Source organism: Bemisia tabaci, chromosome 10, assembly GCF_918797505.1.
Source record: "Bemisia tabaci chromosome 10, PGI_BMITA_v3".
Classification (NCBI taxonomy): Eukaryota; Metazoa; Arthropoda; class Insecta; order Hemiptera; family Aleyrodidae; genus Bemisia; species Bemisia tabaci.
This window is the reverse complement of record NC_092802.1, coordinates 11,994,066-12,021,850: the sequence shown is the minus strand read 5'-3', so window position 1 is coordinate 12,021,850 and position 27,785 is coordinate 11,994,066. Positions and strand designations below refer to the sequence as shown.

The 27,785-nt window shown below is 39.3% G+C and overlaps 1 protein-coding gene across 1 annotated transcript; it reads right to left on the bottom strand.

Annotated features, from left to right (window-relative positions):
- Nucleotides 1-70: 70 nt before the first annotated feature.
- On the bottom strand, nt 71-25,994 carry LOC109044749 (arylsulfatase B). Its single transcript, XM_019062599.2, has 8 exons — nt 24,610-25,994; nt 15,303-15,462; nt 13,078-13,304; nt 11,818-12,082; nt 9,429-9,604; nt 7,736-7,871; nt 6,052-6,210; nt 71-2,743 (listed from the first exon to the last, which is right to left on the bottom strand). The coding sequence occupies exons 1-8, from the start codon at nt 24,709-24,711 to the stop codon at nt 2,313-2,315; spliced, it is 1,656 nt and encodes a 551-aa protein (XP_018918144.2). The 5' UTR covers nt 24,712-25,994; the 3' UTR covers nt 71-2,312.
- Between the last annotated feature and the right edge of the window lie 1,791 nt (nt 25,995-27,785).

Below are 27,785 nucleotides of genomic sequence, written 5' to 3'. Positions count from 1 at the left end.
TATTTTATGAACGGCCCTTAATGATGTTTTTCTGACATTATCAGGTCAATTTATCCTCCACTAAAGTGAAAAATACATAACAATTGAATTGTCTCACCTTTAATCAAAACATATACTTTATACAAGTTATACACAAAACACACAAAATAAATACTTAGCAAATGAATTTATAATAAATTACATGAAATATCAAGCAAGAATTGTTAACTTCCTGCTAAAAAAAGTTAGGAGACTTTCTAGGACCAGGAAAATCAAAATTCCTATACATTATGTTCTATGTACTATGTACATAATGCATTTCCATTGTGATGTTCAATGTATGATGACAAACATTTGGAATTCCATCAGCATTCCGATGTAATTTTATATCCTAAAAGTATCTGATAAAAATCAAGAGATTTGGACTCCTCATGAATAATGAAGCCATGATATGGTTTTTTATAGAATCCCAATTTCTATCCTGAACTAAAAAACTGAATAATTAAACTATTACGCACAGAAATGCGGAACTTTTCTCACTGAAAAGTACTCCGTGTGCATTAGTGCCTTGAATTCCATTTGTTAAATTCACACAACTTGATACAAAAATACTACTGCTACTGAAATCCCTGATGGACATAATTATGTCAAGCGAATTCCAAGAATCAATATGGCATTATGACACAAATTCTGACTCTATCAGTTTGTCTATGCCATTCTTATTTATACTTTTATTTACTCTTAATTTACAATTTTACCTAGTCTTTACGAAGAAAGTATCAGAACTTCAAAACTTAGCGAAACTGCCATGCAAAACTTTCTTTTAAAATACCATTAGAAGATTTAACTAACAGAGCTATATCTTTGGGAGAGTTTTAAATAGACCCAAATAAAAATTTTCGGAAACCACTTACCTCTGAAAATATAGACTAAATCAATGCAATTTTGACTGACAGTGACATTATGGTTCAATTTCACGTAGTTTTTAATGCAGAAATATTTTTGGATGAAGGTATCAAGACGTAGGTTTTTGATTGCCATTCTGGTATTGCAGTGTGCAAGAATGATTTAATTGACAAATTTGAACAGTGGTTGTCTCTGTGATACTTGGCACCACCGCGTGGTTTGAATACAATTAATTTTATTACGCATACTTGACGAATTCTGCAAAATAAATACCTCATTTGTGCTTCCAATTATGATATCACTACCTTTCTTATCATTTCTCTACTTGCAGTAAATTAGGTGCATCAAAACACATTCAGGTGCAACATTTTTCAAAATGTTTACATGTAAAAGAATGAAGGTGCTGGATATTCCCTGAGAAATGAAGGCAATGTACACTTGACTGCGGTCAGCACAAATAATGAAGCAACTTAAAATGAAACAATAACATTTCTTACTGGAGCTGTAACTATAAAGGTTCAATGCTGTCGGGGTCTCTACATATTATTCTGATTAAGTTTATCTATTCTCTCTACGAAAATCTTCCCTGAGCATATTCTAAAACAAGTATAAATACATACATGGCACTTTCAACAATGGATCAAAAGCCCTTTGAAATTTTTGATTGTCATACTTCATTTTTTTGTACTTAGAATAGAATGAACGATGGCTTAAGTGTATGTGGAACGTGGTAGGAGGAAAGGATGATAACCTAGTGCTTTTTGCGCTCATCGGCGGAATGATTATAGATGGAAGAAATCATATTATAATAGCAATAGTACCATATTCTTAATATAAGAACATCTCCGTACAATTTGGACACTCAGATCGCTTAATGCATCGATCCCACACCGACCGATCCTGGATGTTAAAACAATTTGCGACAACTCTTTGATGTTGTCATTACCACTCTGGCTGTTAACGTAACATCCTAGGATGTTATTTTTACATCCTATCATGCTACTTTCACTGCCAGAGTGTCAAGAGCAACATCCAAGAGTTGTCGCACATTTTTTTTAAAAACCGTAACATCCGGGATGTTACTGCAGCACCTTTTTTTCCGGTGTATTTTTGGGCCCTAGGTCTCTTCATGGGGCCCAGTGGTCATACTCTCCCTATAAAAGTACTCTACCTTTCGGTTCATACGACCGAACTTCTTCACTGAAAAAATAGTATGCTGTTTTAGCACCTAGGATGTCAAAAATGTGTCTGGTGATCCCAAAATGCTGCCTTTACTGCCCTCGCAATTAACTTTACATCCTACGAATGCAAATTCAACTGCGTGGGCAATCAAGGTAGCATCTTAGGATGACCAGACACATTTTTGACATCCTAGGTGCCAAAACAGCATACCATTTTTTGCGGTGTTGTTTCCATCGTCGGAATTCTCACAGAACCCAGGACTGCCAGGTGTTGTTGAACTTGGCCGGATTGGCGTTGAGCGGGTCCGCCGGTCGGTTGATCTGCGAAACAAGCCCCAGCTTATAGTACTTGAGCACTTCGAAGAGATGACTAGCGATGTTGATGTAGCTGACGGCCAGGTTGTTGGTCTCGCAGGGGTCCGTCTCCAGGTTGAAGAGGCACGGGCCCTCGGGACACGGGGTTCGATCGGATCGGGCCCCTGGACACCGGACGGTGGCCTCCTGCCGCAGGGACAACATCCGCTCTTCGTCGGAGAGACTCAGCGAGTACGTTTGCGACATCGCCGAGAGCGCTTGGTGAGCCAGGGACTCCCGGACGACGGCGGGTCGGTACGCCGGACCCGGGTACTTGGACTGGTCCCCGTAGAAACCGTCTTTCGTCCCGTTTAGGAATGTCCCTGTGGAAGAGAGGAACGTCGCCGTCAAAAATTAATGAATGTCGTTGACATGTCGTTGAATGTCGGTGAAATTAATGAATGTCTTCGGAAATGGAGTTGTTGCATGTGTGAGGAATTTGCGATTTGACTATTGATTTTTATGTAGAAGTTTGCGAGAAACACGATGGTGCCACTGGTTTTCTCTGAAATCAACTCCGGAGCTCAAAAAAAGCTCTCAAGTTGAGGCCAAAATGGAGGGGATATCCCACGCTACCCTGAGAGTCCACCTCTACATCAAGACAAACTCTCCATGCAAAGATAGAGAGCAAATACATTAGCAGGGTTGCCGTGTTTTCAGATTTAGCGACCACAAAAATAAAGTGGCAACCCTGTCAATGTATTTGCTCCATATCTTTGCATGGAGAGTTTGTCTTGATGTAGAGGTGGACTCTCAGGATAGCGTGAGAAAGTGGGATATCTCCTCCATGTTGGCCTCATCTTGAGAGCTTTTTTTGAGCTTGGGAGTTGGCTGCAGAGAAAACCATTGGGACCATCGTGTTTCTCGAAAACTTTTACATAAGAATTAATCTATCTAAGGTCAAATCGCAAATTCCTCGCACATGCAACATCTCCATTGGTCTCTAAGTTGCACATAGCGCCGCTGGACAAACCGATCTAATATCAGGAACGATTGTACACAAGATTAATTTTTTAAATTTTTTAATTGACGGCTTTTAACAGTGGTCGTCTCTGTAATATTTGGCACCACTGCGTGGCTTGAATACAACTCATTTTATTACGCATACTTGATGAATTTTGCAAAATAACTACCTCATTTGTGCTTCAAATTATGATATCACTACCTTTTTATCATTTCTCTACTCGCAGTAAATTAGGTGCATCAAAGCACAGCTCAGGGGTAACATTTTTCAAAATTTTGACATGTAAAAGAATGAAGGTGTTGGATATTCCCTGCCGAACCATGACCTGTACCTCTGCAGCGACTAATGCTGATGGTCATTTTCTACGAAATATCTCCATTAAAGATGGCCACAGGAAACTGATCCAGAAAGTTGAATTAATTTTTGCCTATCCGTAAGTTTCAATACCAAATTGTGCTTCCGCTCGTTATCAAATCTTATTTTCTTTATTTAAGAAAAAAAAATTAAAGGATTGGAGCCGTTATGAAAAAATCTCAACTATCATCACTGAGCGGCAACGCTTTCCGCCCTCGCCAGATTCGGTAGCCCGTCACGTCAGAAACACGGCTCTCAAAAACTAAGTTGTTCCGATTTAAACTCGAGCAGAAGGCATACTTTAACGCACCCTTGCCATCCGACTAAAATCTCTTCATTCCGCCAGCATTAAACCCTTTAAAACATTTGTCTTCTGGAGGGATGTGGCAACCTTTCTCTTTACGACGCGACGACTTTCCCACAATTTGCTTATAAATTAAACGAACTTAGCACCCCTAATAGCCCCCCCCCCCCGCTCGAAACGCATTCTTTTGTTTTGAAGCTCTCGGGACTTTGTACTACAGGTTAAATTACTGCATCCTACGCGGGCGCTATTTGCACCAGCGCGTCTACGAAATTGTAAGTAGAGCTTGTTGGGAACGTGTTAGGTAAATTTCTCATCAAAAAGGCAACAATTTGCGTGAATCATCAAAATTCAAATTAGCATTGCTATAAAATGCAATGTTAATACACCTCTAGAAAAGAACAAAAAATAGGTACCACAAAACATGTCTTCTCATCAACGGTGCACGTAAAAAGGATGAGTATTGTAAAAACGCACCAAGTTGCTTCAAATTTAGACTGTTGGCATATTTGAAGTTTTATTCCTCCATCAGACCTAGTCCGCAAAAAAGGGCCTTCATTACTTTTTTTCTAACTTGCGATAGAGTGCGCTTCTATTGAGGTCGGTTCAAAAGCCGGCGGGTAAACGCAAAAGAAAGTTTATTTATTTCTGATTGCAACGTTATGCACCACTTTTAAGGTTTATTTTGAATCAATGTTTTTGACACAGTTTTGCCGAGGAGTTCCCGAGACCTCTCCCGAATGACCATGAATAAAAACATCGAAAATTTCTTATATGTTCTTTTTTAGAACCTAGAACCTTAGAACCTAAAAGTTCTTTTTTCATTTTATTTAAGTAACCCAAAAAAATTAAAGCAGGCTTATTTTGATGTTTGATTTGTCTGAAAGACCAGTAGATGAAGTGCAGTGAGGTATATTTTATGATGGGAAAGTTATCAGAAAGCAGGAAAATCTCCACGATCCTTCGAGGATTGCAGACTCGCGTCGTACATTGTTTGGGTATTGTCACACACCACGGGTGGTGGGTCTAACATCGCGATATTACAACGATTAAAGCGCGCGCCGTGCTGTGTGCGCAATGCGTGTTCCCAACGCACAGTCTTGTAGGCGGTAATATGAGTTTCAGGCCAACAGACGGACTGCACTCCGTTTGGCGCAATACGAGAAGTATTTAAGCAGTCTTGCAGGCGCGAAGATGCGGGTCACTCTGACCGCACCGATTGGCGCAATACGTGAAGTATTCATACAGTCTTGCAGGCGCTAATATGCGATCGACGCCGACCGCACTGTGTTTGGCGCGATTATTCGAACTAGCGACGAAATCATCGCGGCACCGAATAATGAGGCATACAAGGTCTATATTGCATTTCGACGCCAAACGAGCATTTCAACGTAGCCTCGTTTCTCCTGATAAAATATTTTTCCCGAGAAAAGTTAGGAAAGTTCTCTATATTTCCTTTTTTAGATCGATAAAACAATTAAAAAGTTAGACTTTAAGAACTCTGATATATGATTTCTCACTAGAATTTCACGTAAAATACGAATTCTGCAACGAAAACTACTGAAATCAACTCCTATGGTTAGGTTTTTAGGTGCCTAATGAGTTGAGTTCGCAGTATTTCTTACAATTTTTTTCTGACATGGGAAAATAGATTTAAAAGTGAAAAAATGTGCCGTCTTGTGACGTCATCTGGCCGCATTTTCCATTTAAACACATGTAGTTTAGCAGATTAGGTTATTTTGTCATATTTTCTCTAATAATTGTTCAACTTAGAGACCAAGGATATCCTTGTGCTCAGTTTTCCTAGCAGTATCATTTTAGCGATGAAATTCACCAAATTTAAGACTTCTGCAAATTCTCTTCTGGTCAACTCCTATTTCACCAGACACCGTTAACGAATTGGAGCGTCGTTAAAAGTAACTTTTATACTATATAGAGGATAACATATATTGTCTCTCCTTGCAACCGAAGTGGTTTGAATTACACCTTGTTTACTATCAGATTCTTACCAATTGTGAGCTTCCAAGAATCCTTGACAATGGCAGCGAATCTCCTTCTCTCGTCAATATTTATGAGAAGGTACTTTCTCGAAGACGGTATTCCGTACAAAAGCGAGACCCATTGATCAATTCCGTCCAAATCTTTGGGCAACTGAGTTGGATCACCCTCTGAAATAGAAATAAATATACAGCATGATTCTAAACATACAAGCTAAGTTGAGGCACACTAGACAAAATTTCACGTTGAAAATAGTTCACGCAAGGAGGAGTTCAGTTCAGTGGCGTGCGGCGTGATTTGCGATGTATCGATTGATCTGTCATTTAAACCTGTGGAAAAGGATAGATAAGCAGGGCGTTTGCAACGAACATCTTTATAATCGATTCTTAACCGTAGCTTTAAATGGGAAAATATCGATAATAATCAGTCATCCATACCTCGCCACTGGCTCAGTTATAAAAATCTGCGGAATATGTAAACATGTTTTATTAACATTAGATTAGTGGCAAAGACGTGAGGTTATTCGTAAATTTTGAGATCAATTTGATAATTTTTAAATGCTTTTAACAATACCTCACATAAGATTCGAGCTCCAAACCACGGCATCATTCCTAACACACAAGCCGAGTTGAGACACAATACATTCACTGCCAAAGGCTGGCCAAGCTGTATAGAACATAGTAATTGATTAAAAAATCTAGCCACAAGCCAAAATAAGCAAGTAATATTTCAAACTACATGTAGATGAGGAATAATACAAAACTTACAAGAGACAAAGCACTGAAAGTAATGCACTGAAGAAGATCGCAGTTTGTATGCGGTCGAAACGTTTGCTTTGTTTCTTGTAAGTCTTATATTATTTCTCATGTGCATGAAATTAGAAATATTACTTGTTTTTTTGGCTTGTAGCTCGATTTTTTAATCAATTACTATGTTTAGGCACAACGAGGAACTAGACAAAATCGCTGATAGTAAATAATCACATGACGAGGATTTAAGACATCAACTTGTATGGAAGATGTATGTATTTCCAATTAACACTAGATAAACGGTCAAAATAAGTAGGTTATTAGCACGCTTTGAGCTCAATTTGATCAATGTTAAATGCACATGCTAATACCTCCTTCACATTGTTTCTAACTTGTTCCGACCAGTTCGCCTTCAATATCCCGATAGGCAATGGTAGCTACTTAGGAGCAGTGATAGTTGCTCGAAACATTTCGGCTAAGCTCACTCTGTTTATTCATAGCTGTAGCAGCTTAATACCTAACTTCGGAGTTGAGTTTCGAATTTTTCGCTCTTGAATCTTTCTCTTTACTTCAATTGTTGTTCATTGGGTTATCAAAAACCTAAATTATAGTGGTGACTATCAATTATTATCACATATCAAGAGTGAATTATCATTCAGCTGCGCACTAATGGAATTTACTGGTTTTTACTTGGTTTACTCGGTTTTTTTTGGTTTTGCCCTCTCGCTTTTAGTAACTCGTTAATGATATCAAGGAATTTTAACAAGTAACAACGATTTTCACATTTCATTAGGGGGATAAAATTCATATTTTGGAGAAAAAAAATTATATGGAAAATACCTCCCCGCTGCGAAACTAGTGATTCGACTTCGATTAGAAAAAAATTACTGTTTTTTTAATAAAAGTTGTAATTTTGATTATTTATTCAGAATATTCAACTACGTACCTGCTGCACTGATGAGAGTCGGCAACCAGTCGGTTATATGCATCAGCTGATTGCATACTCTAGGACTTTGTTGGAGCCGTGGGGACCAAATGAAACTCGCACTTCGCACTCCGCCATTCCACAGTGTGTTCTTAACCTAAAATGATATTTTGAGGAAATGACACATGTTTAGATATTAATCATATACGCGCATAAAATAATTAATAATGTATTGCATGAAGGGATGGGATTAAAATGTTACGGTGCTAGTCTTACGAAGGGTTGTGATTCGATAGGGGACAATGGAGAGCAACCTAAAAATCTCCAGCGTTCAGTGGAAAATCTATTAAAATATTGACTGAAAGTTTGTTAAAGTACGTTTGAAATATGATTTTAATTAAATGTCATGAATCTGTTTAGGATAGAGTAATTTTTAAGAAAACCATCTAAATAATATGTATAGCATTTAACTATAAGCAATTGCAAAATTATATAAAACCTATTTTTATCTGTATCTAAGACAACGGGGAGAGGGATGAATAGCAAAGAAATATATTTTGTTTTTCTGCCATTTTTTTTTAATTTTCAAGGAAAACAATATCGTAATTTTTTACGGTACAGTAAAGCACCGATTATGCGGTGCAGTATGGCGAAGGTCTACGTCAGATGACGAAAATCACGGACGATCGAGACCACCAAAAAAGGATTGAAACAATGCCATTTCAAGCTCTGTTTGTTACCAGAAAGCACAACCTTGGTCAGTTCTCTGTTGTATTTGTAAAACCTAATCATTTAACTAAAAAATAAATTGCAAAAAACCACTCATATTTTTTGTCCAATGTACTGGTCACCATCTGGCCGAAACCCACCCCATGTTGGGGTGGTAGTGCGAAACGGATGGAAATCGAAACCCCCGACTTTGTTCACACAGCCGGCGGAACAAGATGCTTAAATTGTCATATCTTCGATAAGATTCGCCACTTTTTCTCCCGGAAGAACTACAAAAAAAAAAAAAAAAAAAAAAAAAAAAAAAAAAAAAAAAATGTACTGGTCACCGTTGTGTCATGTCTGGAAATGCCACGTTTTAATGATGAAAAAGCTGCGCCGGATGACCGAATAATCGCATCACCGAAGCACGGATAATTGGTGCTTTACTGTACAAGCGTTTAGAATTTCTTAAGGTGAATAATAATTTGCACGATTCTGAAAACACTGTGAATGCGTCAATTCCTTTCTGGTAAATGTGATCTATATTGTCATCAATACAGCTTCATGATCTTAGCAAAAAGTCAATAATATTGCTGATTCACAGGGTCTTCTCAGCAGGGTTGCACAGTTGAAATGAAAAATATGAAATGTTGAAATATTCCAGGAAATATTTCATAAAATTTCACAACGTTGTGAAAACTATGACACATTTTTTCAGGGGCTGGGTATGTAACATGCACTAAAAAAACCAAAAGGCAAAAACCAGTCGAATTTCATTAATTGTGCATTTAATTTCGCGAAATATTTTTCAATATCTCTCATGTTTCTCTGAAGTTACACGAAATATCTCACATGAAATTTCAGGATTTTATTTTTCATGAAAAATTGCAACCCTGCTCCTCAGCATCTTTAAGTGCTGCATATACACAATACTCATTACTCGTCGAGATTTCTGCTTTAATTGGATGTCTCGCGACGGGCGGCTAATGATTCAAACGTGACTCACCCCGCGGAAGGGGTAGTTTGACCCCCAATTGACGTAATCGGCACCCTCTCCTCGGATGTCCGGCGATGGAGCTCCGTTGTCTGACATGAAGACAATAATCGAGTTCTCAAGCATACGTTTCCGCCCCAAGGCTGCCACAACCCTGCCAACCGACTCGTCCAGTTTTGATACCATAGCTACAAACACAATAACAGATAGCGTTGATCAGTTGGACTGCATTTTGCAATGTGGAACTATAAATTCTAGCCCGGTTTAAAAACAACGTATGTGCCATTAGTTTCCTTGTGCAAATAAATGTTTTTCCAAAAGAGCCAGAATTTATAGTTCCAAATTGCAGTCCAGTTGTACTGCGGAAAGGTGAATTGTATTTATTTTAAATCTTTGAGTATAAAAATTATCATTATTTATACCATCAACTTCCAATTATTCAAATGGTCAATTTTTCGGGGGAAAATAATTTTTTGGGAGAATTTGAACAATTTTACGTCAGTTGCTCCATCTGCGATCCATTTCTTGCAACTCCTGATCCAGTGCCCAGTCAAATCACAGTAAAGGCAAGATCGCCATACATTCGGCTTACGAGACTCAGGATTTAATTGTTCCCTTTTAACGAAAATGTTTGCCATTGAAGCCTTTGATTTAATACTGGTGCCGCATTCACCGTTCACTTTTTCCACTGAATTTCTTTCAAACATGCACAGTTGAGTAATGAATTTCTCCAATGTCTTTTCACTATCTTTTATCAATAGCATCCAGCTCGACTTAAAATATTAAAACTTTCCGGTAAAATATTGAGAATTTTGCATATCAAAAATAAATTTGGAAGTTCAACCTCACTTTAGCTTTTAAACCACTATTTGAGTCGTACCAAACATTCTTCAGTTTTGTAATATGTGTAGATACGTCCTCAGTTTTCGTCTCTTAACGAGGTTAAGTTAAACATTCTCTGAGATTCAAAATTGACGTATTCCCAGTTATCTTGAGCTGCATCTTGCGCAATAGTGTGATAAATTATTGAAATATTTTTACTGTACTATGCTACTTGAGTTCGAATAATCCCAACGTAGGTATGACTGATTTACTTAAAGTAGAGTACCTATATAAAAAGAGTACGGACATTTCGAAATATGGAGCTCTCAGGGCCCAAAATGGCAGCAACCCTCCTACACAAAAAATGTCACTCCGAATTTCAGATTCAAATATTAAACCAAGATGGCCAAGAATGTTCACAGATGAGCTCTCTTCCGCAAAAATGAGTAAAATGCAGAAACTAAAGCAAATACGGGTGTTTTACGAAAAACGGATAGTAACAACTGTAACAATAAATCACTCTGAATAATTTGAATTCCTAGGTTGGCTGTTCTTTTGGACCCTAAAAGCTCCATGACCTGATGCCGCAATCACACGCTGAATGTGGCTTGAATGTGGAAGTCATCGGCCCGATGCCTGAATTTTGCGCGTCACGCGCAAAATTCAGCAACGATTCTCAGCAACCATCGGACTAATGTTGGATTTTTCTGAACTATTCGAGTAGACTTGATATACATCTGGATGAAAATAGCTGGAAATAGCTGGATGAAAATAGAATTTGTGAAATTTCAGCCGTTGGGCGATGACTCTTGACTTCCACATTCAGATGCTAAGTTTAGCGTGTGATTCCGGCATAACATATTTTGCAATATGGAACCAATATCTCTGGCTCTCCCACAAAAGCACTTATCTGCAGAAGGAAACCGATGACATGTATGTTGTTTCTCAAATAGGCCAGAAATAGATGTTCCTCATTACAAAACGTAATCTAAATCCATACAGGAATGGAGATGTTGCATGTGTGAGGGATTTGCGATTTGACTATTGATTCTTATGTAAAATTCCGCGAGAAACACGATGGTGCTTGGTGCTACTGGTTTTCTCTGAAATCATCTCCCAAGCTAAAAAACAGCTCTCAAGTTGAGGCCAAAATGGAGGGAATATCCTACGCTATCCTGAGAGTCCACTTCTATACATCAAAACAAACTCTCCATGCAAAGATAGGGAGAAAATACATTAGCAGTGATGCCGTGTTTTCAGTTTTGGAGTCCCCAAATAAAGTGGCAGCCCTGTCAATGTATTTGTATGTACCTTTGCATGGAGAGTTTGTTTTGATGTAGAGGTGGATTCTCAGAATAGCGTGGGATATCCCCTCCATTTTGGCCTAAACTTGAGAGCTTTTTTTGAGCTTGAGAGTTGATTTCAGAGAAAACCAGTGGCACCTTCGTGTTTCTCGCTAACTTTTACATAAGAATCAACAGTCAAATCGCAAATTCCTCACACATGCAACATCTCCATTCCAGCCCAATGTAGATATTTTTGTTTTACTGTACGCTATCAATTGGATTGTGTGGCAAACCTGCGTAAATCTGTCGATTAGGCTCGGTGATGTGCTGGAACTTTGCGATGGTCTCCTGGGGGGCCTCGAGTGCAGCCCCCTTGTTCCCCGCGTGAACAGCTAGGTGAGCCATGTATAGGAACAGTGGTTGGTCCGGCGAGTGTTCACTGATGAGCCGCTCCGCTTCCTCGGTGAACAGGTCCGTCGCGTACCGCCCGCTCAAATCCGCCCGAATCGTTCGGTTGTCCCGCAGGTCACGACCGCTGAACTCGCCAAGGCCCGGGTACTAATAATCAAAATAAATGATGTGTAAGTTAAATGGATTCCATTTTGCAAAAAGGAACCAAGAGGATTCTAATGTTGCTAAGATTGTGCAACTTCTTTTGTTTTGAAAGAAAAACTCTGATCATCTATGAACATTTTCTATTCTACTCGCTAAAACCTGTAAATTCAAGACAAATTACCGTGTAAATTTCATGTTTTTGCATGATTTCAGTAGTTTTATTGCAAAGGGTGAAGTTGCACAATCTTAAGATGGCATTGCTCCTGGTTCCTTTTTGCAAAATGCAATCCAAATGTGGACCCCATTTAGCGAAAAAAAACCAACGCGATTACAGTTTATTCAAATCGTGCAACTTCCTCTTTTCTTTAAATACTTAATTCACGTACATTATTCAAATACACAATTATTTTTCTTTAAAATTAACAATTTTCTTGGCCGTAAGAAAATATTTTTGCTACACTGGGAAATTTTTAAGACAATTGTGAAGAAGTAACAGTTTTACAACACTGTAATTACGCTGGTTCCTTTTTGCTAAATGCGATTCAAGTATCCCGAAGAGAAAAACCATTTCTCTGCTATAACTGGAGCTGTCAGCTCGAAACGCGCATTGACGCCTACAAATCTAAGGGGATACTTCAAGCATTGCGCAATGCGTGAAGTAGCCACTTAGGTTTGTAGGCGTCAGTGCGCGTTTAGAGCTGGCAGCACGCCACGGCTCTTCCGGCGGGCGGGTGGAGAAACATTTCTTGCGGGGATAGCTCCCTACCGGAGAAACTCGTGTGTCATGTATTTTTTTTTTTTTAATTTTCGACTTTTAAAATTACACACTGGTCGAGTGAAGTAATTAGTGAACTCTCAACGCAAGATGAAGTGTAATAATGAAAGGCGGGTCGTGTGGCATGCGCGCTGCGGACGGCTCATGAAATTCTCTCCTGTGCTCTGTCGCCCAGCTCTCTTCTCCAAATGATATTTTCAATCTTAAGAACGAGGTAACGTACCGAATCTTGAATGATATGGTTGTAGTATCCCATGAGTCCGTTGTAATATCCAAAGTGGGAATCAAAGCCTCGATTGAGTGGAATGTATGGTTGCCGATAGTAACCCAAGTGCCATTTGCCGATCATCCTTGTTGTATATCCCAGGTCTTTCAGGTACTGAGGCAGGAGTTTCTCGTTTAGGGGTAGCCCTGTTGGTTCTGCCGCAAAAATGGGCGATCCTTGCATACCTGGAAGAGGGCATCAAAAAAATATTACATTCGGACGTATTTATGCTAAATGGAACTATGTGCAAGTGGGAAGATTGGGTGTGCTTGTTCGTGCTCGGGCCATAAGAATGAATGGGAAATATAAAGCGCCAGTGACGTCAGCGGCGACGATCGAGACGCAAAACGGTGACGAGCTCGTCGTCGGGGCGCTTTAAGGTGATTCCAAGTGATCTAGGGACAGCTCGTATCCGCGCAGAGAGCACCACTAGTCGTTTTTCTGAAGCGACCAGTAAATCGTCTATTACTTCAAATTCCCTGCGAAGATTTCCAAAATCGGATCCATATGTCCACGGCTCTCGAGTTAACGTTCAGTTCTTTGGCTTTAATTGAACATCCCGCGCTTTTCCATTTTCTCAAAAGGAACTATATCCACTTTTACATTGTTTCCTTTGCAGCTTTCACGAGCACACCTCATCTTTCCACTTGCACATAGTTCCTTTAGGCATAAATGAGTCCATGAGAAGGCATATGAGATAAGTTGTTTCAAAGGATCTGTAGCACACTGGACTGCATTTTGCAATTTAGAACTATAAATTCTGGCGCTTCTGGAAAAACACTCATGTGCATAGGGAAACTAAAGGCACATACGTTGTTTTAAACCGGGCTAGAATTTATAGTTCCATATTGCAAAATGTGGTCTACTTGTAGCTCTCGGAAGAATAATCTTGTGACCGGATTATCCCCACAAGGAAAAACTTTATAAAATAATTATTTTAAGTTCTATAAGAGGATTTTCCATACAGGGAGAGTAAGAGGAGAGTAAGCGTTACAAAGTTGCGAGAATTAACACTCATGCAAATACGTCTGCTTGTAGCAGAAAAATAAAATCTCGTGCGTAATAATGCCTCCTCAATAACGCACATTTTCCCGCTAAATGCAAACGGGCGTTAATCAATTTTTATGTGATACCTTGAGAGTGCGGATGTTTTTTGCGTGCAGAAAGTAGATTTTTTGTGACTTGGTTCATGTTTGCCGGACTGTAATAAAAAAATCAGAGCTTGCTCCGATAAATGAATTTAAAATATATTGAAAACGCGGTGTCGCCAAGACCCGAAATTAACCCCCGCTTAGTATTTTTGTAACTCTAGCATTTTTTGACAGTTATTAGGGCTTACCCTACATATTGGTAATTGAGAAAAAAACAATAAAAAGTGGCTCGAATACTGTATGTAACGAGGTGGAGAAATTGTGCTGGGTCCACACCATTTCGCGGGGAAATCAAAGTCAAGAAGTTCCAAAAATTATAATTAGAGTCGGATATCTGTTTAACTATAATGAATACCGTACAAAACTGAGGGAGGGGGGGGGGAGTGTTCAGCTCAGGCAGTTTGCATTGGAAAATTAAGTTGGAGTCACGGCGAGAGATGTATACCGGTTCGGGTCTTTTTAGACCTCATCAGCAGATCACACTCGTCAGTGAACCCAACTTAACATGCCGCAAAATCTCGACTCTAAAAATTTCGACTCTGATTATAATTTTTGGAACTTCTTGGCTTCGATTTCCCCGCGAATTGGGGCGGACCTAGCACCATTTCTCCACCTTGTTATATATTAATAACTAGAAACCTATACTATTCACTAGAAACCTCTTCAGCAGCCTGTCTTCTACCATATTCTGAACATAGGGCTGAAATATGAAATATTGAAAAATTCCGTGAAATATTTTATGTAAGTTGAAAATTTCACAAAGTTGTGAAAAATATGATAAATATGAAACGTATTTTCAGGGACTAGGTATGCAGCAGTGCAGCACGCACTAAATAACACCAAAAATCTAGAACCAGTCACTTTTCATTTAATTTCAAAAAATATTTTCATATTTTTCTGAGATTCTATAAAATATTTCACATGAAATTTCAAGATTTTATTTTTCAGGAAGTGAAACCCTGTTGTTCTGAACATGACTAAGTCAGATAATTCGTCATAATATCATGACAGTTGGCAACATTTGATACGCACCTGTATGAATTGGATGTTTCCCGGTCATCAGAGCCGCCCTAGACGGTGTACACGTGGGCATAGCGTACAGGTTGTTCAAGATAACTCCGTTGTAAGCGAGAGCGTCTATATTTGGCGTTGGGATTTGATCCGAGCCGTGAAAACTTACGTCGTTCCAGCCCTGGAAAAAAATGAGTAAAAAATTAAAAATGGAACTGCCAGGGGAAAACGATTCAATAACGGTATCGGTTAGGACAATGCATTAGATTCGCAAAATGGCGAGACTATTCTATTTCTGTCGGTTTCGAAGAAAGAAGGGCGTGGCTCAACTTATTTGAAGGCAAGCATTAAAGTTCATTTTACTGAAGCAGACATATCACAGGAAAAAAGTATCACAATCCAAACTATACTCTTGGCTGATTTTGACGCCATATACAAGAGTACCTGCAATAGTCAGAGGCACGGTTGAGTCTGCTGAATGTGTGGTTGGATCAACCACACTTCTGGCTAGTGCAACTAATCCTACATCCAGGGCCAAAATCAGTCGGGAGTATTGTTGAAATTGTGATATTTTTTTTCAGTGTTTAGAGTGTATCGATGCAAATTTGAGGCAGGCTTGAATGAAGAGTAATTTTGAGCTCAACCGGCTGTTTGCTCTCTCATTTCAAAACTTGGAGCTCATAGCCAGGAACTTTTTGTGAGTAGGCGGTGGGGCACTTAACTCGGAAGGGAGGGGGGTTGGAGGGGGATCCGTATAGGACTCTTTCAGCTCCAAAGGAAGGTTTGGGAGATTCCGAAACTTCAAAGGGGGTCCGAAGGGTCTCTCCGGTATTTTAAAAGACTGACTCTGAGCAATTTCGAGCTGCTTTTAATTAACATCAATTAATCAATCATCTCATACAAAAAAATTGATAGACAAAACGATATACAAAGAAAAAAAATGAGAAATGAAGTGATCCCAGTGGTTGAAGTCCGTTGGTGCAATGGACAAAATAGGGATAGTGTTAGTCTATTAACTTCCTTCGTCCGTGTCAACAATCCGCTTCCACTAATAGGATTGCTCCATTTTCCTATAGAGTTCCTAAATGGGGAGAGTGTGGACATGTCGAAAAATATGGAGCTCTTAGGACCCAAAAGGGCAGCCAACCTCCTAACACAAAACATGTCATTGCTATGTCAGATTCCAATATCCAACCAAGATGGCCAAAAATGATCACAGATGAGCGTTATTCCGCAAAAAATGGGTAAATGTATGCTAAAACCAGGTCAGATGTACGCGCTGCACAAATTACGGGTCGTAACAATTGTAATGATAAATCACTCTGGTTAATTTGAATTCGTATGTTGGCTGCCCTTTTGGGCCATGTTGCGTACATTTAGCAACAATCAGATCTATTGGATAACTATTCAAATTCATAATAATAATTACCTTCATAATGATGCTAAGAACACGAGAACTTTATTTATTTTTTCAATCAGAACTATTGGATAACTATTCAACTTCATAATAATAATTACCTTCATAATGATGCTTAGAACACGAGAACTTTATTTATTTCAAACTGTTGGATAACTATTCAACTTCATAATAATAATTACCTTCATAATGATGCTAAGAACACGAGAACTTTATTCACTAAGGTTTTATAAAGCATATATAAGTCCAGAATCTTGTTGCCACGGAGACATGCATGGTTGAAGCTTAAAAGCTTTAACAGGCCATACGAACAAGTCCGTATTCTATCTGTGTAGGTACCAGTATTCTGCCTTCCCCCTAAAATTTTAGGAGCCACCTTGGCCAGAAAGCCCAATTCTAGTAGCTATCTACCATTTTTTAGGAGGCAAATTACATTCTTGCATATCGACGGTGCATGAAACTACCAAACCACGTATCTCGTTTGCGGTGTTTAAAAATCTACGCTCGCATTTTATTTTTTTGAAGTAGACCAAATCAATATCATTCTTTGAAATTTTCACAGAATTTTCTCCGCACGAAGAGGAAAAATCACAGAAATTTTCAAGACTGGACGTTAAGTAGTTTTTCATTTAAAAAATAAAGTATGACAGGAAGTCTGCGACGTCGCAAACCGAGATACGTGGTTTGGTAGTTTCACCGTCGATATGGGCTATTGCGATGCTGGGAACGGTGCGTATGAAGAGTGTTTCATCGCTACCGCTGCTTCCCGATCGCGAGTTCAATCTGTCCAATTTTTCAGGCGCCACGATGGCCGAGCTCCTCCCCCCCCCCCCCCCCCGCCCCACTAATTTTTAGGCGCCAAGGCCCGAGTTTTAGGCGCATTTGGTGCATGGCACCCGGGGAAGGCAGAGCATCACTGGAAAAAAAAAAAAACACATTGGATCTAGAGTCCAGACTCGTAAAAACATCGACAAGAAAAAGTACTCTTGATTCAATCAGAATCTAGCTTAAATCAAGAACCAAGCCTCTTAATTTAAGCGGATTTCGTTGTGATTTAAGCAAAAATCCGATTGAATCAAGAGTATTTTTTCTTGTCAATGTTTTCAAAAGTCTGAACTCTGGATCCAATGTGTTTTTTTTTTTTTTTTTTTTTTTTTTCTTTTCTTTTTTTTCCAGTGTACTTTATATTTCTCTTCTTTCTTTTTTGTCTATAGCTTGGTCTCTCAATTTCAAAAAGCAGACTTCCGGCAAAATGTCACCATAAAATCGTGAGAATCGCCAGGACGATTCCCAGACCTATCGATAGGGAGCTTTGAGTTTCGGGAAATCTCCTGCACCGCGCGATCGAGCTCGTGGAAGGAAAACCCGACTGACCCACTGAGGCGGCCTCCGGAAGCATGGTCCGCCAGCGCCGCGCAACTCCACGGCGGGCAAGGCTCACAGCCGCAACGCGTGCTCCAAACCACAACAACCGCCGGCGTGGGCGTCCGTCGCGTCGCGGCGCTAGCGGGCGCCGACCGCGGGACCTTGAACTCGGCGACGCACGTTTCGCGCCACTTATCGATGAGCTATCGATCGGAATCTTCGCGCGCGGCGGCCAGGGAAATCAGATTTCCGCGCGAATCCTCGTCACGTAAAAAAATCGAGATAATCGATCGATTTGCCGTGAGGAGCGAGAACCATATACACAGGAAGGATGCATCACCGAATTTTTGTGTTCGTGTGGAAAGTAGAACAATAATTGGATTACATTTTGCAATAAGGAGCCACTATTTCTGGCTCTCCCAAAAAAGCACATACCTGCACAGGAAAACCTATAGCGCGTGTGTTGTTTTTAAAGTGGGCCAAAAATAGTGGTTCCTTATTGCATAATATAATCCAATTAACCGTAACTAACAATATTAAATACGCGGTTAATATCGTCGTCGCCTGAACGAAGGAAAGTAACTCCATTCCAAAGTTGTCAAATTGACTCAAACTGCTGATTTATTTTACAAAAATGTGGAATTTGTATACAAAACCGTTCTGATTTATACTAGAGCACCTATGTAGCGTGAGTTTGGACGGATTGCTTCATGAAGGGCTTAGGGCTCAAAAGTGCAGCCATTCTGCTAACCAACTTCGAACACACAAAATTGCACTGCCAGTCTACGGATGGGTCTGCAAATTCCAACTCTAACCAAGATGGCCGAGAATGTACGTAAATGAGCGTTCTTCCGCAAAAATGAGTAAATTTATGCAAAAACTAAGTCAAATACGCACTGGAAAAAAAAAAACACATTGGATCTAGAGTCCAGACTTTTGAAAACATTGACAAGAAAAAATACTCTTGATTCAATTGGATTTTTGCTTAAATCAAAACGGAATCCGCTTAAATTAAGAGGCTTGGTTCTTGATTTAAGCTAGATTCTGATTGAATCAAGAGTACTTTTTCTTGTCGATGTTTTTAAGAGTCTGGACTCTAGATCCAATGTGTTTTTTTCCAGTACGTGCTTTATAAACGACGGTTTCTATCAATTGGATAAGTTAATCGGTCTGGATAATTGAAATTCATAGGTTGGCTGCATTTCTGGACCCTAACTTTATTCGCGAAGGCATCGGTGAAGGCCTGATAGATTTTCGGAGTTTCATATCTGCCTATACTCAATTTTTACATAAAATATGAGGAGAAATCAGTGACATTTTTAGTCAGACATTCTCAAGATTTCTCTGGTTAATATGCAATTTTTGAGGGGAAATTTGGCAACGTTGAAATGGAGTAAAGTCTTTTCGTGAGAGAAAAGACGATGAGTTTCGATTAATCATTATTTGATTCACATTGACCAAATCTTTGGGTTGAAAAATTTCAGCCTTGCTAAAATTGCTTGCCTTTTTGGGCCGTAAGAGCTCCATAATTCGACATTTACGTACCCTACCTTTATGGATACTCTAGCGCCGGCCCTTCACAAGTCGCAATCTTTGAATGACACTCTGAGAAACAAGAGTACATTAGTTCAGGAAACTTTTCTCATTTCCGGATGTCTCAGAGTAACCTATGATGAATTTAACCAAAATTTGGTCGATCAACCGAATTCTTTTGGTTGATCAGACCAAAAAAGCCTCAAAAGTCAAAAAATAGTCTCAAAGTAACCATAAACACGGAAATTCAAAGTGTGTCACTCCAGTGAAAATTCGACTAGAATCGTCGCTACGTCCAGTAAAACCCGATTTACGTGCGGATACTAGGCTGCTCGATAGATAGACGGTTGCTATTCGATCGATTTTCCGTGCGAAATTATAGTGTCGTTTTCGCCACTTTGTGCAAACACCACCCAACTGTAAGAAAATTGTATACTTGGATGCGCGATTTTTGCTTTGAAAAAACTAGCAGATTATTGACTTGAACAAGTATACCGCTATCGCTACCTCCGAAAACCGATTTCCGCTCGGATCCTCTCGGATCGCGCAAAGACAGATGACTGATATTGGATCGACTTCCGTGAAAAATTATCTCATAGATATCGTCTTGCTACGCAAAAAAATATGTAACTCTTTTGAAAGCTCTCTTTTTAAGTACACGGAAAATAAATTAGGTAGCATTAACCAAATTCTGGTAAATAAACGGCACACCCAGAGAGTAAATTATTGTCACAATAAGGAAAAATCTGTGTTACTTTCACGATAATATTGATGAAAGGCATCATAGAAGTCACCATTGATGAAAGTCAGTGGTGACTTTCATCAATATCATCGTGAAAGTAACAAGATTTTTCCTTATCGTGACAATAATTTTGGTGGAAATTAGCATATTGTATGGTTGTGCCGTATTTTTTCAACAAGAGTATGGTAAATGCTGCCTTACTTTTTTCCGTGAGGTATACGTTTTTTACGAAGCACGACAGATCACTGTTCCCGGATATACTGCCGTGCTAAGGAAGAAAGCTGTATGCACCTTCAGACATTGCCAAATTTCCCTGGATACAGTACGAGTTTTTAGAGAAATGTGTGAGGGTATTCCCTCCAATTTCTCAGAGAATTTCATTCGCAGCTATAGATTTAAATTATCTGAAAATCTCAAGAGAAAATATTCACAACTGGAGCATCTCTCAGAGCATCTGGCAACTCTCGAATGTTCATACGACGTTTTTCCTTAGCACGGCTGTATAGAGCAATTGTTTCACCTACTAAATCCCTTTTTAATTCTAGTACAAGGCTTGAGCATAAAATTACCTGGAAACCAGCTTCCGTGTAACTTATAAGCCAAATTTATCTTCCGCATAGTTTTGTTTCGTTCTCATTGTGAACCCTCTATTCTTATTATGAAATTTTTCAATTTTCTGAATTTGTAATTATTGTTACAGAGATTAAGTCACAGCTGGAAAAACTGTTGGGTAACGTGACGTGTGCGCACTGATACCATTCCCAAAAAAGGAGGAGGTAGATATGACGACCGAATCTCACTTTTATGCTAATATTCCGCGGGCTCTTAAATATTGATGAAGGTGGCCGCTGTACAAATCGTCGCTCCTCTGACGTAAGGGTGTATCTCAATTTCTACGTGAGCCCTGTTCCTCATATAACCCCATGCTTTTCTGGGCTTAAGTGAAAATACAGATACGCCCTTACGTTAGAGGAGCGACGAAATCTAACCGGCGTCATTGCTCACAACCTAGTAAATGTATCCCAGTTCAAGTGATATCGGAAAATTATGCCAAAAAATGAGATTCCGTTATTTTTTCATCAGACTTTTTTAACCAATGGAGATGTTGCGTGTGTGAGGGATTTGCGATTTGACTATTGATTCTTACGTAAAAGTTTGCGAGAAACACGATGGTGCCACTAGTTTTCTCTGATATCAACTCCCAAGCTCAAAAAAAGCTCTCAAGTTGAGGCAAAAATGGAGGAGATATCCCACCCTACCCTGAGAGTGCACGTCTACATCAAGAGAAAATCTCCATGCAAAGATAGGGAGCAAATACATTAGCAGTGATGCCGTGTTTTCAGTTTTAGCGTCCCCAAATAAAGTGACAACCCTGCTAATGTATTTGCTCCCTACCTTTGCATGGAGAGTTTGTCTTGATGTAGAGGTGGACTCTCAGGGTAGCGTGGGATATCCCCTCCATTTTGGCCTTAACTTGAGAGCGTTTTTTGAGCTTGGGAGTTGATTTCAGAGAAAACCAGTGGCACCATCGTGTTTCTCGCGAACTTTTACATAAGAACCAACAGTCAAATCGCAAATTCCTCACACATGCAACATCTCCATTCAAAGTATATGCCATTGAGGGGATCGACTTCTTGTTTTATTTTGAGTGTGAAAGAACAAAGCCGGCGTCAAATGTGTTAAAACTCTTGTACATTTATAAATTTCCAGCCCTCCACGCCATCTCTAACATAAAACTTTAGGCCCACTCTTTCTATCGGATATATGTCAACTGTTCTGACGTGCAAATAAAAGAATAGGTTTAAATTAATGTTATGGCTCTGAGAGTGCTCCTTTTTGCTACCTATGGAGGGACTTGTGAACATGTACAAATGAACTTAAACATGAGCATGTAAAAATCAAAATATCGACGGCGTACGTCCGTAATCACATATCTAGTTTGCGGTGTCTGAAAATTTCCGCCTCTATGTTATTTATTTAAAGGAGAACAAACTGACATCATTCCTTGAAATTTATGCAGAATGTTCTTCGCACAAAGAAGAAAAATCACGGCAGTTTTAAAGAATTGCTGTTGAGTAGTTTTCCGTTTAAAAAATAAAGTATGACAATAAGTTTGCAACGTCACAAACCGAGTTATGTTATTGTCGAGTTACACCGTAGATAAGTCGGATAATGACTTAAAGATCAAGAAAGTTTCAAAACCGATATTTTTTTGAGTCGCTAATTTCGAATTTGATGTCAAATTGCTTACATTTTAACACCTTGACCTATTAATTGTGGGCAAGTTTATGGCACGTTGCGGCGCGACGTGCTGCCACTGTCAGCTCGAAACGCGCACTGACGCCTACAAACCTAAGGGGATACTTCAAGCATTGCGCAATGCGTGAAGTAGCCCCTTAGGTTTGTAGGCGTCAGTGCGCGTTTCGAGCTGGCAGCACGCCAAGGCTCTCCCGGCGGGCGGGTGGGGAAAGATTTCTTGCGGGGATAGCTCCCTAGCGGAGAAACTCGTGTATCATGTATTTTTTTTTTAATTTTCGACTTTTAAAATTACACACTGGTCGAGAGAAGTAATTAGTGAATTCTCAACGCTAGTTGAAGTGAAATAATAAAAGGCGGGTCGTGCGTCATGCGCGCTGCGGACGGCGTATGGCGGCTCATGCTGCCAGCTCGAAACGCGCACTGACGCCTACAAACCTAAATGGATACCTCAAGCATTGCGCAATGCGTGAAGTAGCCCCTTAGGTTTGTAGGCGTCGAGCTGGCAGCACGCTGGCTCTCCCGGCGGGTGGGTGGGGGAAGATTTCTTGCGGGGATAGCTCCCTAGCGGAGAAACTCGTGTATCGTGTATTTTTTTTTTAATTTTCGACTTTTAAAATTGCAAACTGGTCGCGAGAAGTAATTAGTGAATTCTCAACGCTGGATGAAGTGTAATAATAAAAGGCGGGTCACGCGCCACGCTCGCTGCGGACGGCGCAGGGCAGCTCATGAAATTCTCCAATGTACTCTGCCGGAAGTTTCAGGTGATATTTGGACTGTGTCAAGCAGAAAGGAACCAAACCACATCAGCTATCACGCCGTAGACTGGGCGATTTCATTTTTTTAGAGAGAACTTTGTGATGATTGCTTTGAAAATTTAATGAATTTGCTTCGTACTATGCAGAAAATTCTCATATCTCGACTAATCATGATCCACATAGGTTCTATTCAAGGAACTTGTATGAATCAAGGATCTTATTTCACCAAATACCATGCGTCAAAAGCATCTAAAAGTGACAAAAAATATGGTAGCTTGTCCCCCTTCCCCCTTTTTTGCATTTTTTCTCCGCGCATCAATCCCCACTGCATGGCTCATGATGGCAAATATTAAGGGTGGAACCCGAAAGTTAGGCTCTCTGGTCTACAATTTTAAGATGAAGATATACTATAAAAAACCAATCCTGAAAGTGTCTCTATACGACTTTTTATCACGTTTTGACAGAGGTCGAAGAATGATCAGAGACCTCACTTGAATCGTACTCCAAATTCATTGTCAAAGAAAGAGCTTTCTCTTTTTTGCATCTAATTGACCTGTGCAACTGATGACACAGAAAAAAATTCGGTTAGGATGCCTCAGGTTTCGCTCTCTCATCTTTTGTGACTCTCTATCAAAATCTCTACCTCAATTTCAGAAGTGTGAATGACCAAAGTTGCGAAACATACATGGATTGCATTTTGCAAAGAGGAACCACTAGCATTGCAATGATGCTAAGATTGTGCAACTTCATCCTTTGCAATAAAATTGCGGAAATTGTGAAAAACTGTGAAATTTAGATGGTAATTTTTGTCTTAAATTTACAGTTTTTAGCGAGTAAAATAGAAACTATTAAGGGATAATCGTGTTTTTCCTCTAAGACAAAAGAAGTTGCACAATCTTAGCAACATTGCAATGCTAATTGCAAAATGCAATCCACATATGAGTCGCTTTACAGCACTCTCTCGCGCTCTACGACTCCTAACCTCCACTGTTCTCTTTCAAACCACAAATCTTGGGGCATTGAGCACCTTAACATTTCCCTTTCAATCCCCTCCCTACAGCCTTTCATTCACAAACACTTCAATAACATAAAAGCTCTAACTTCTACTCTTACTATTAGAACTATTACCGTCTTTATATATCATCGATTTGTTATAATATTTAATGCTAGGCCACTCAGCTTCAAACAAACTCTCATTTTATTTGAAAGCAGATTGTCTATACCATTATCAAAAGGTTACGAAATCAAAAGACTTACCATGTCATCAGCCAATATGAAAATGATATGTGGTCTTGCCGCGTTGCTTTTCATCAGGGACACGAGGAAAACACTCAAATGAAGAAACAACTGTTGAATCATCTTGAGGGAAATTGATCACAAAAGCTTATTTCGATTTGACACACTATGAAATTAATAACTTCGAAACTTTGCACCGGCAAATTTCACCTTTTGGCGGGCAATTTTCGAAAATATCACACTTGGTAGAGGCACTATCGTTTTCTTCGCAGCTTGATGCACTTCAAACTATGAGACGATGATTTCATACTCGAACTTGCGTTAGTGTACAATTTGCGTGACATTTATGACTGAGAGTGTTAGTTACGCTCGCTGAAACCCTGCTTCCGTCAAAGTTGCTTTATTGCAATTCGCGCTTATTCAGGGCCGATACAGACATCAGCGATTCAGATTGACAGGCGACACTGAACTTTTTTACAGGTGCATTGACGCTCGCTTTCTAATTTCATGTAAGTAGAAAAAAATTACGTGCCCCGGTTTTTTTAAGCATTACGGCCAGTTCACGCAAGCGTTGAGTCATGGTGTGGGCAATGCTATTGGTGGGGTTTTTAGCTGAAATCTATTTCATGACAATGGTCTACGTTTACTGATACGATTATTCTTCTTGCTACGCCCGTTTATGAAATTCATACATGAAAGAAAAATCTCCAAATCTCCGTCGAAGTAATTTGCTTACAAAATTTAAAGAATCTTCTTTTGAGGAACGATTTCGAAAAGAATTATTTCTCTTTTGGGTGGAAAATCTCCGAAAAGTATATATTTCTTGTGCTTGAATGAAATTGAAACTTATCGCACCAACCACCAAAAATATACGCACGGAATTTCATCGGTAATTTCAAAGCAATCCACGCACGAAAAATAAAACTATAGCTTGCTAAATATGGTTGAAAATGTATTAACCAAACTTGATTTCACTTGAAAATAATATTGAAATAAATATTCTCGATATAATCAATAAGCTACCGAATGATTTATCGGTGACCAAAATGATTTATATCCGGAAATTGATTCTCTTTCATCGAATTTTTGATCGAGTCTCCCGAGGGGTGCTGCCACGAATGGTTCTCGATGACCGAACTTGAATTTGACTCGAAATTTAATTTTCGCTCAAGGAATTTTCACTCGGGATCGTGGAAGTTGCCGCAGATATTCCGATGACCGATTTTGAATTTGACTCGAAAAAAGACTTAGGCTCGAGAAATTTTCACTTGAATTTTCTAGGGTCTTCGGAGACGTCTTCCGATGGGGCGGAACTACGTCGAGCCTGACAGGAGGCGCTCGTGGCGCGTGTTAGTAAGTCGCGCGAAAAATCAGAACTGACCGCAATCCTCATTTCGCGCTCCCAGCACCACCGCCTGCCGGCATCACTGATTCCACAGACTGTCGGGCGCCATCGTGAGAATTGCCTGATTGCCTTCTTATTGCCTGGTTTTCTTCTTATTGCCTGATTTTCCTTAAAAATCCTGATTCCCAACCGACCTTTCCGTAAATAAATAATATAATAATTCCAATCAGAAATGCATTGGCCAAACTTCAAAGCTAGATTTCCTCCTTATTGCCTAATTTTCCTTATAATTCGTGATTCTCAACCGACCTTGCCGTAAAGAAAATGTATTCCTAATCAGGAATGCATTGGGCGACTTCAAAGCTAGATTTCCTTCTTGTTGCCCGGTTTTCTTTGTAATACCTGATTCTTAACCAGCCTTGCCGTCAAATAAATGTATTCCCAATAAGAAATGCATTGGCCAAACTTCGAAGCTAGATTTCCTTTTTATTGCCTGATTTGCTGTGTAATACCTGATTCTTAACCGATATCGCCGTGAAAAAAATGTAATCAGAAATGCATTGGGCAAACTTTAAAGCTGTTTTTTCAATAAATTCCCTTCTCATTGTCTGATTTTCTTCATAATACCATGCACTGGGAAAAAAAACACATTGGATCTAGAGTCCAGACTCTTAAAAACATCGACAAGAAAAAATACTCTTGATTCAATCGGATTTCTGCTTAAATCAAAAAGAAATCCGCTCAAATTATGAGGCTTGGTTCTTGATTTAAGCAAAAATCCGATTGAATCAAGAGTATTTTTTCTTGTCGATGTGTTTAAAAGTCTGTACTCTAGATCCGATATGTTTTTTTTTTCCAGTGTGGTTTTTTACCGACCTTGCTGTGAGATAAATGTATTTTCAATCAGAAATGCATTAGCCAAACTTCTCGCACATGTTACAGGAAGCGTATGGGTTTAGAGCAAGGGCAGTCTTCTGTCTTATGTTTGCCTGGTCGATGACAACGATAATCGACTCAGTCTGGTATTGTTGTCAATGTTATAAGTTCAATAAGACAACCTTCGCGCCAATTTGTTTTCTTTATAAATTTTTAAATTATGCAATTTTGTGCACGGCAAGTATGCTAGACATAAAAATCAAAATAAACCATAAAGATAGTTAAACTTTTAAATTAATGGTTTGATTTTCATTCATTTATCACTGATAATATCATTTTAAACAGAGCAGATGCGGCTTATTAAGAGTCTAGTTTAGTTATTACATTCTTTTTTTTTACAAATTAAAAAGTTAATAGAAATATTAAAAACAGGCGCATGTTTAGGGTACACATTTTGGTCAAAGTAGAACAAAAAAACTTAGGTGGCCTGATCAAATTATGCAAAAACTGCCAGAGCAATTTTTCAGGATCTAAACATAAGAGTCTGCCGCCACAGATTTTTGGATTCACGTCCATTGAGTGAACATTACCCGATAAACAGAAAAAAATATGTTTATGGCAAAGAACTGACAACACTTCGCCATTGATCAATAAACTCTGTAGTTGGGAAAATCATATTATTTTCTGCAGCCATTTTACGGTGACATCGGTCTAGACAAACCGCAGCAAAACCTCACATTTAATTACTTTATGTTGACCACTTCCCGTCGTCAACTAATTATTGCTGTCCCTCAAACGGTTTTCCATTTCATTGAGAGTGATCTAAAAGAGCCTTAATTAAACGCAGTCAACACAGGCCCTCGTGATTTATGATTTTAAAGTTTGGCGGGAGATTTTTATTTTACATGGTTTTTTTTTTAAATAGCCATCAAACTAAGTTAGTCTACATATCTTTACAGCCTCGTGAAATATAACA

Excerpts from the sequence above, each read along its gene's own strand:
- LOC109044749 (XM_019062599.2), bottom strand. The coding sequence starts at position 24,711 with ATGATTCAACAGTTGTTTCTTCATTTGAGTGTTTTCCTCGTGTCCCTG. Across the intron at positions 12,083-13,077 it reads ACCATATCATTCAAGATTCG|TACCCGGGCCTTGGCGAGTT; the intron begins GTACGTTACCTC and ends TTTGATTATTAG. Across the intron at positions 2,744-6,051 it reads TTCTTGGAAGCTCACAATTG|GGACATTCCTAAACGGGACG; the intron begins GTAAGAATCTGA and ends TCTCTTCCACAG.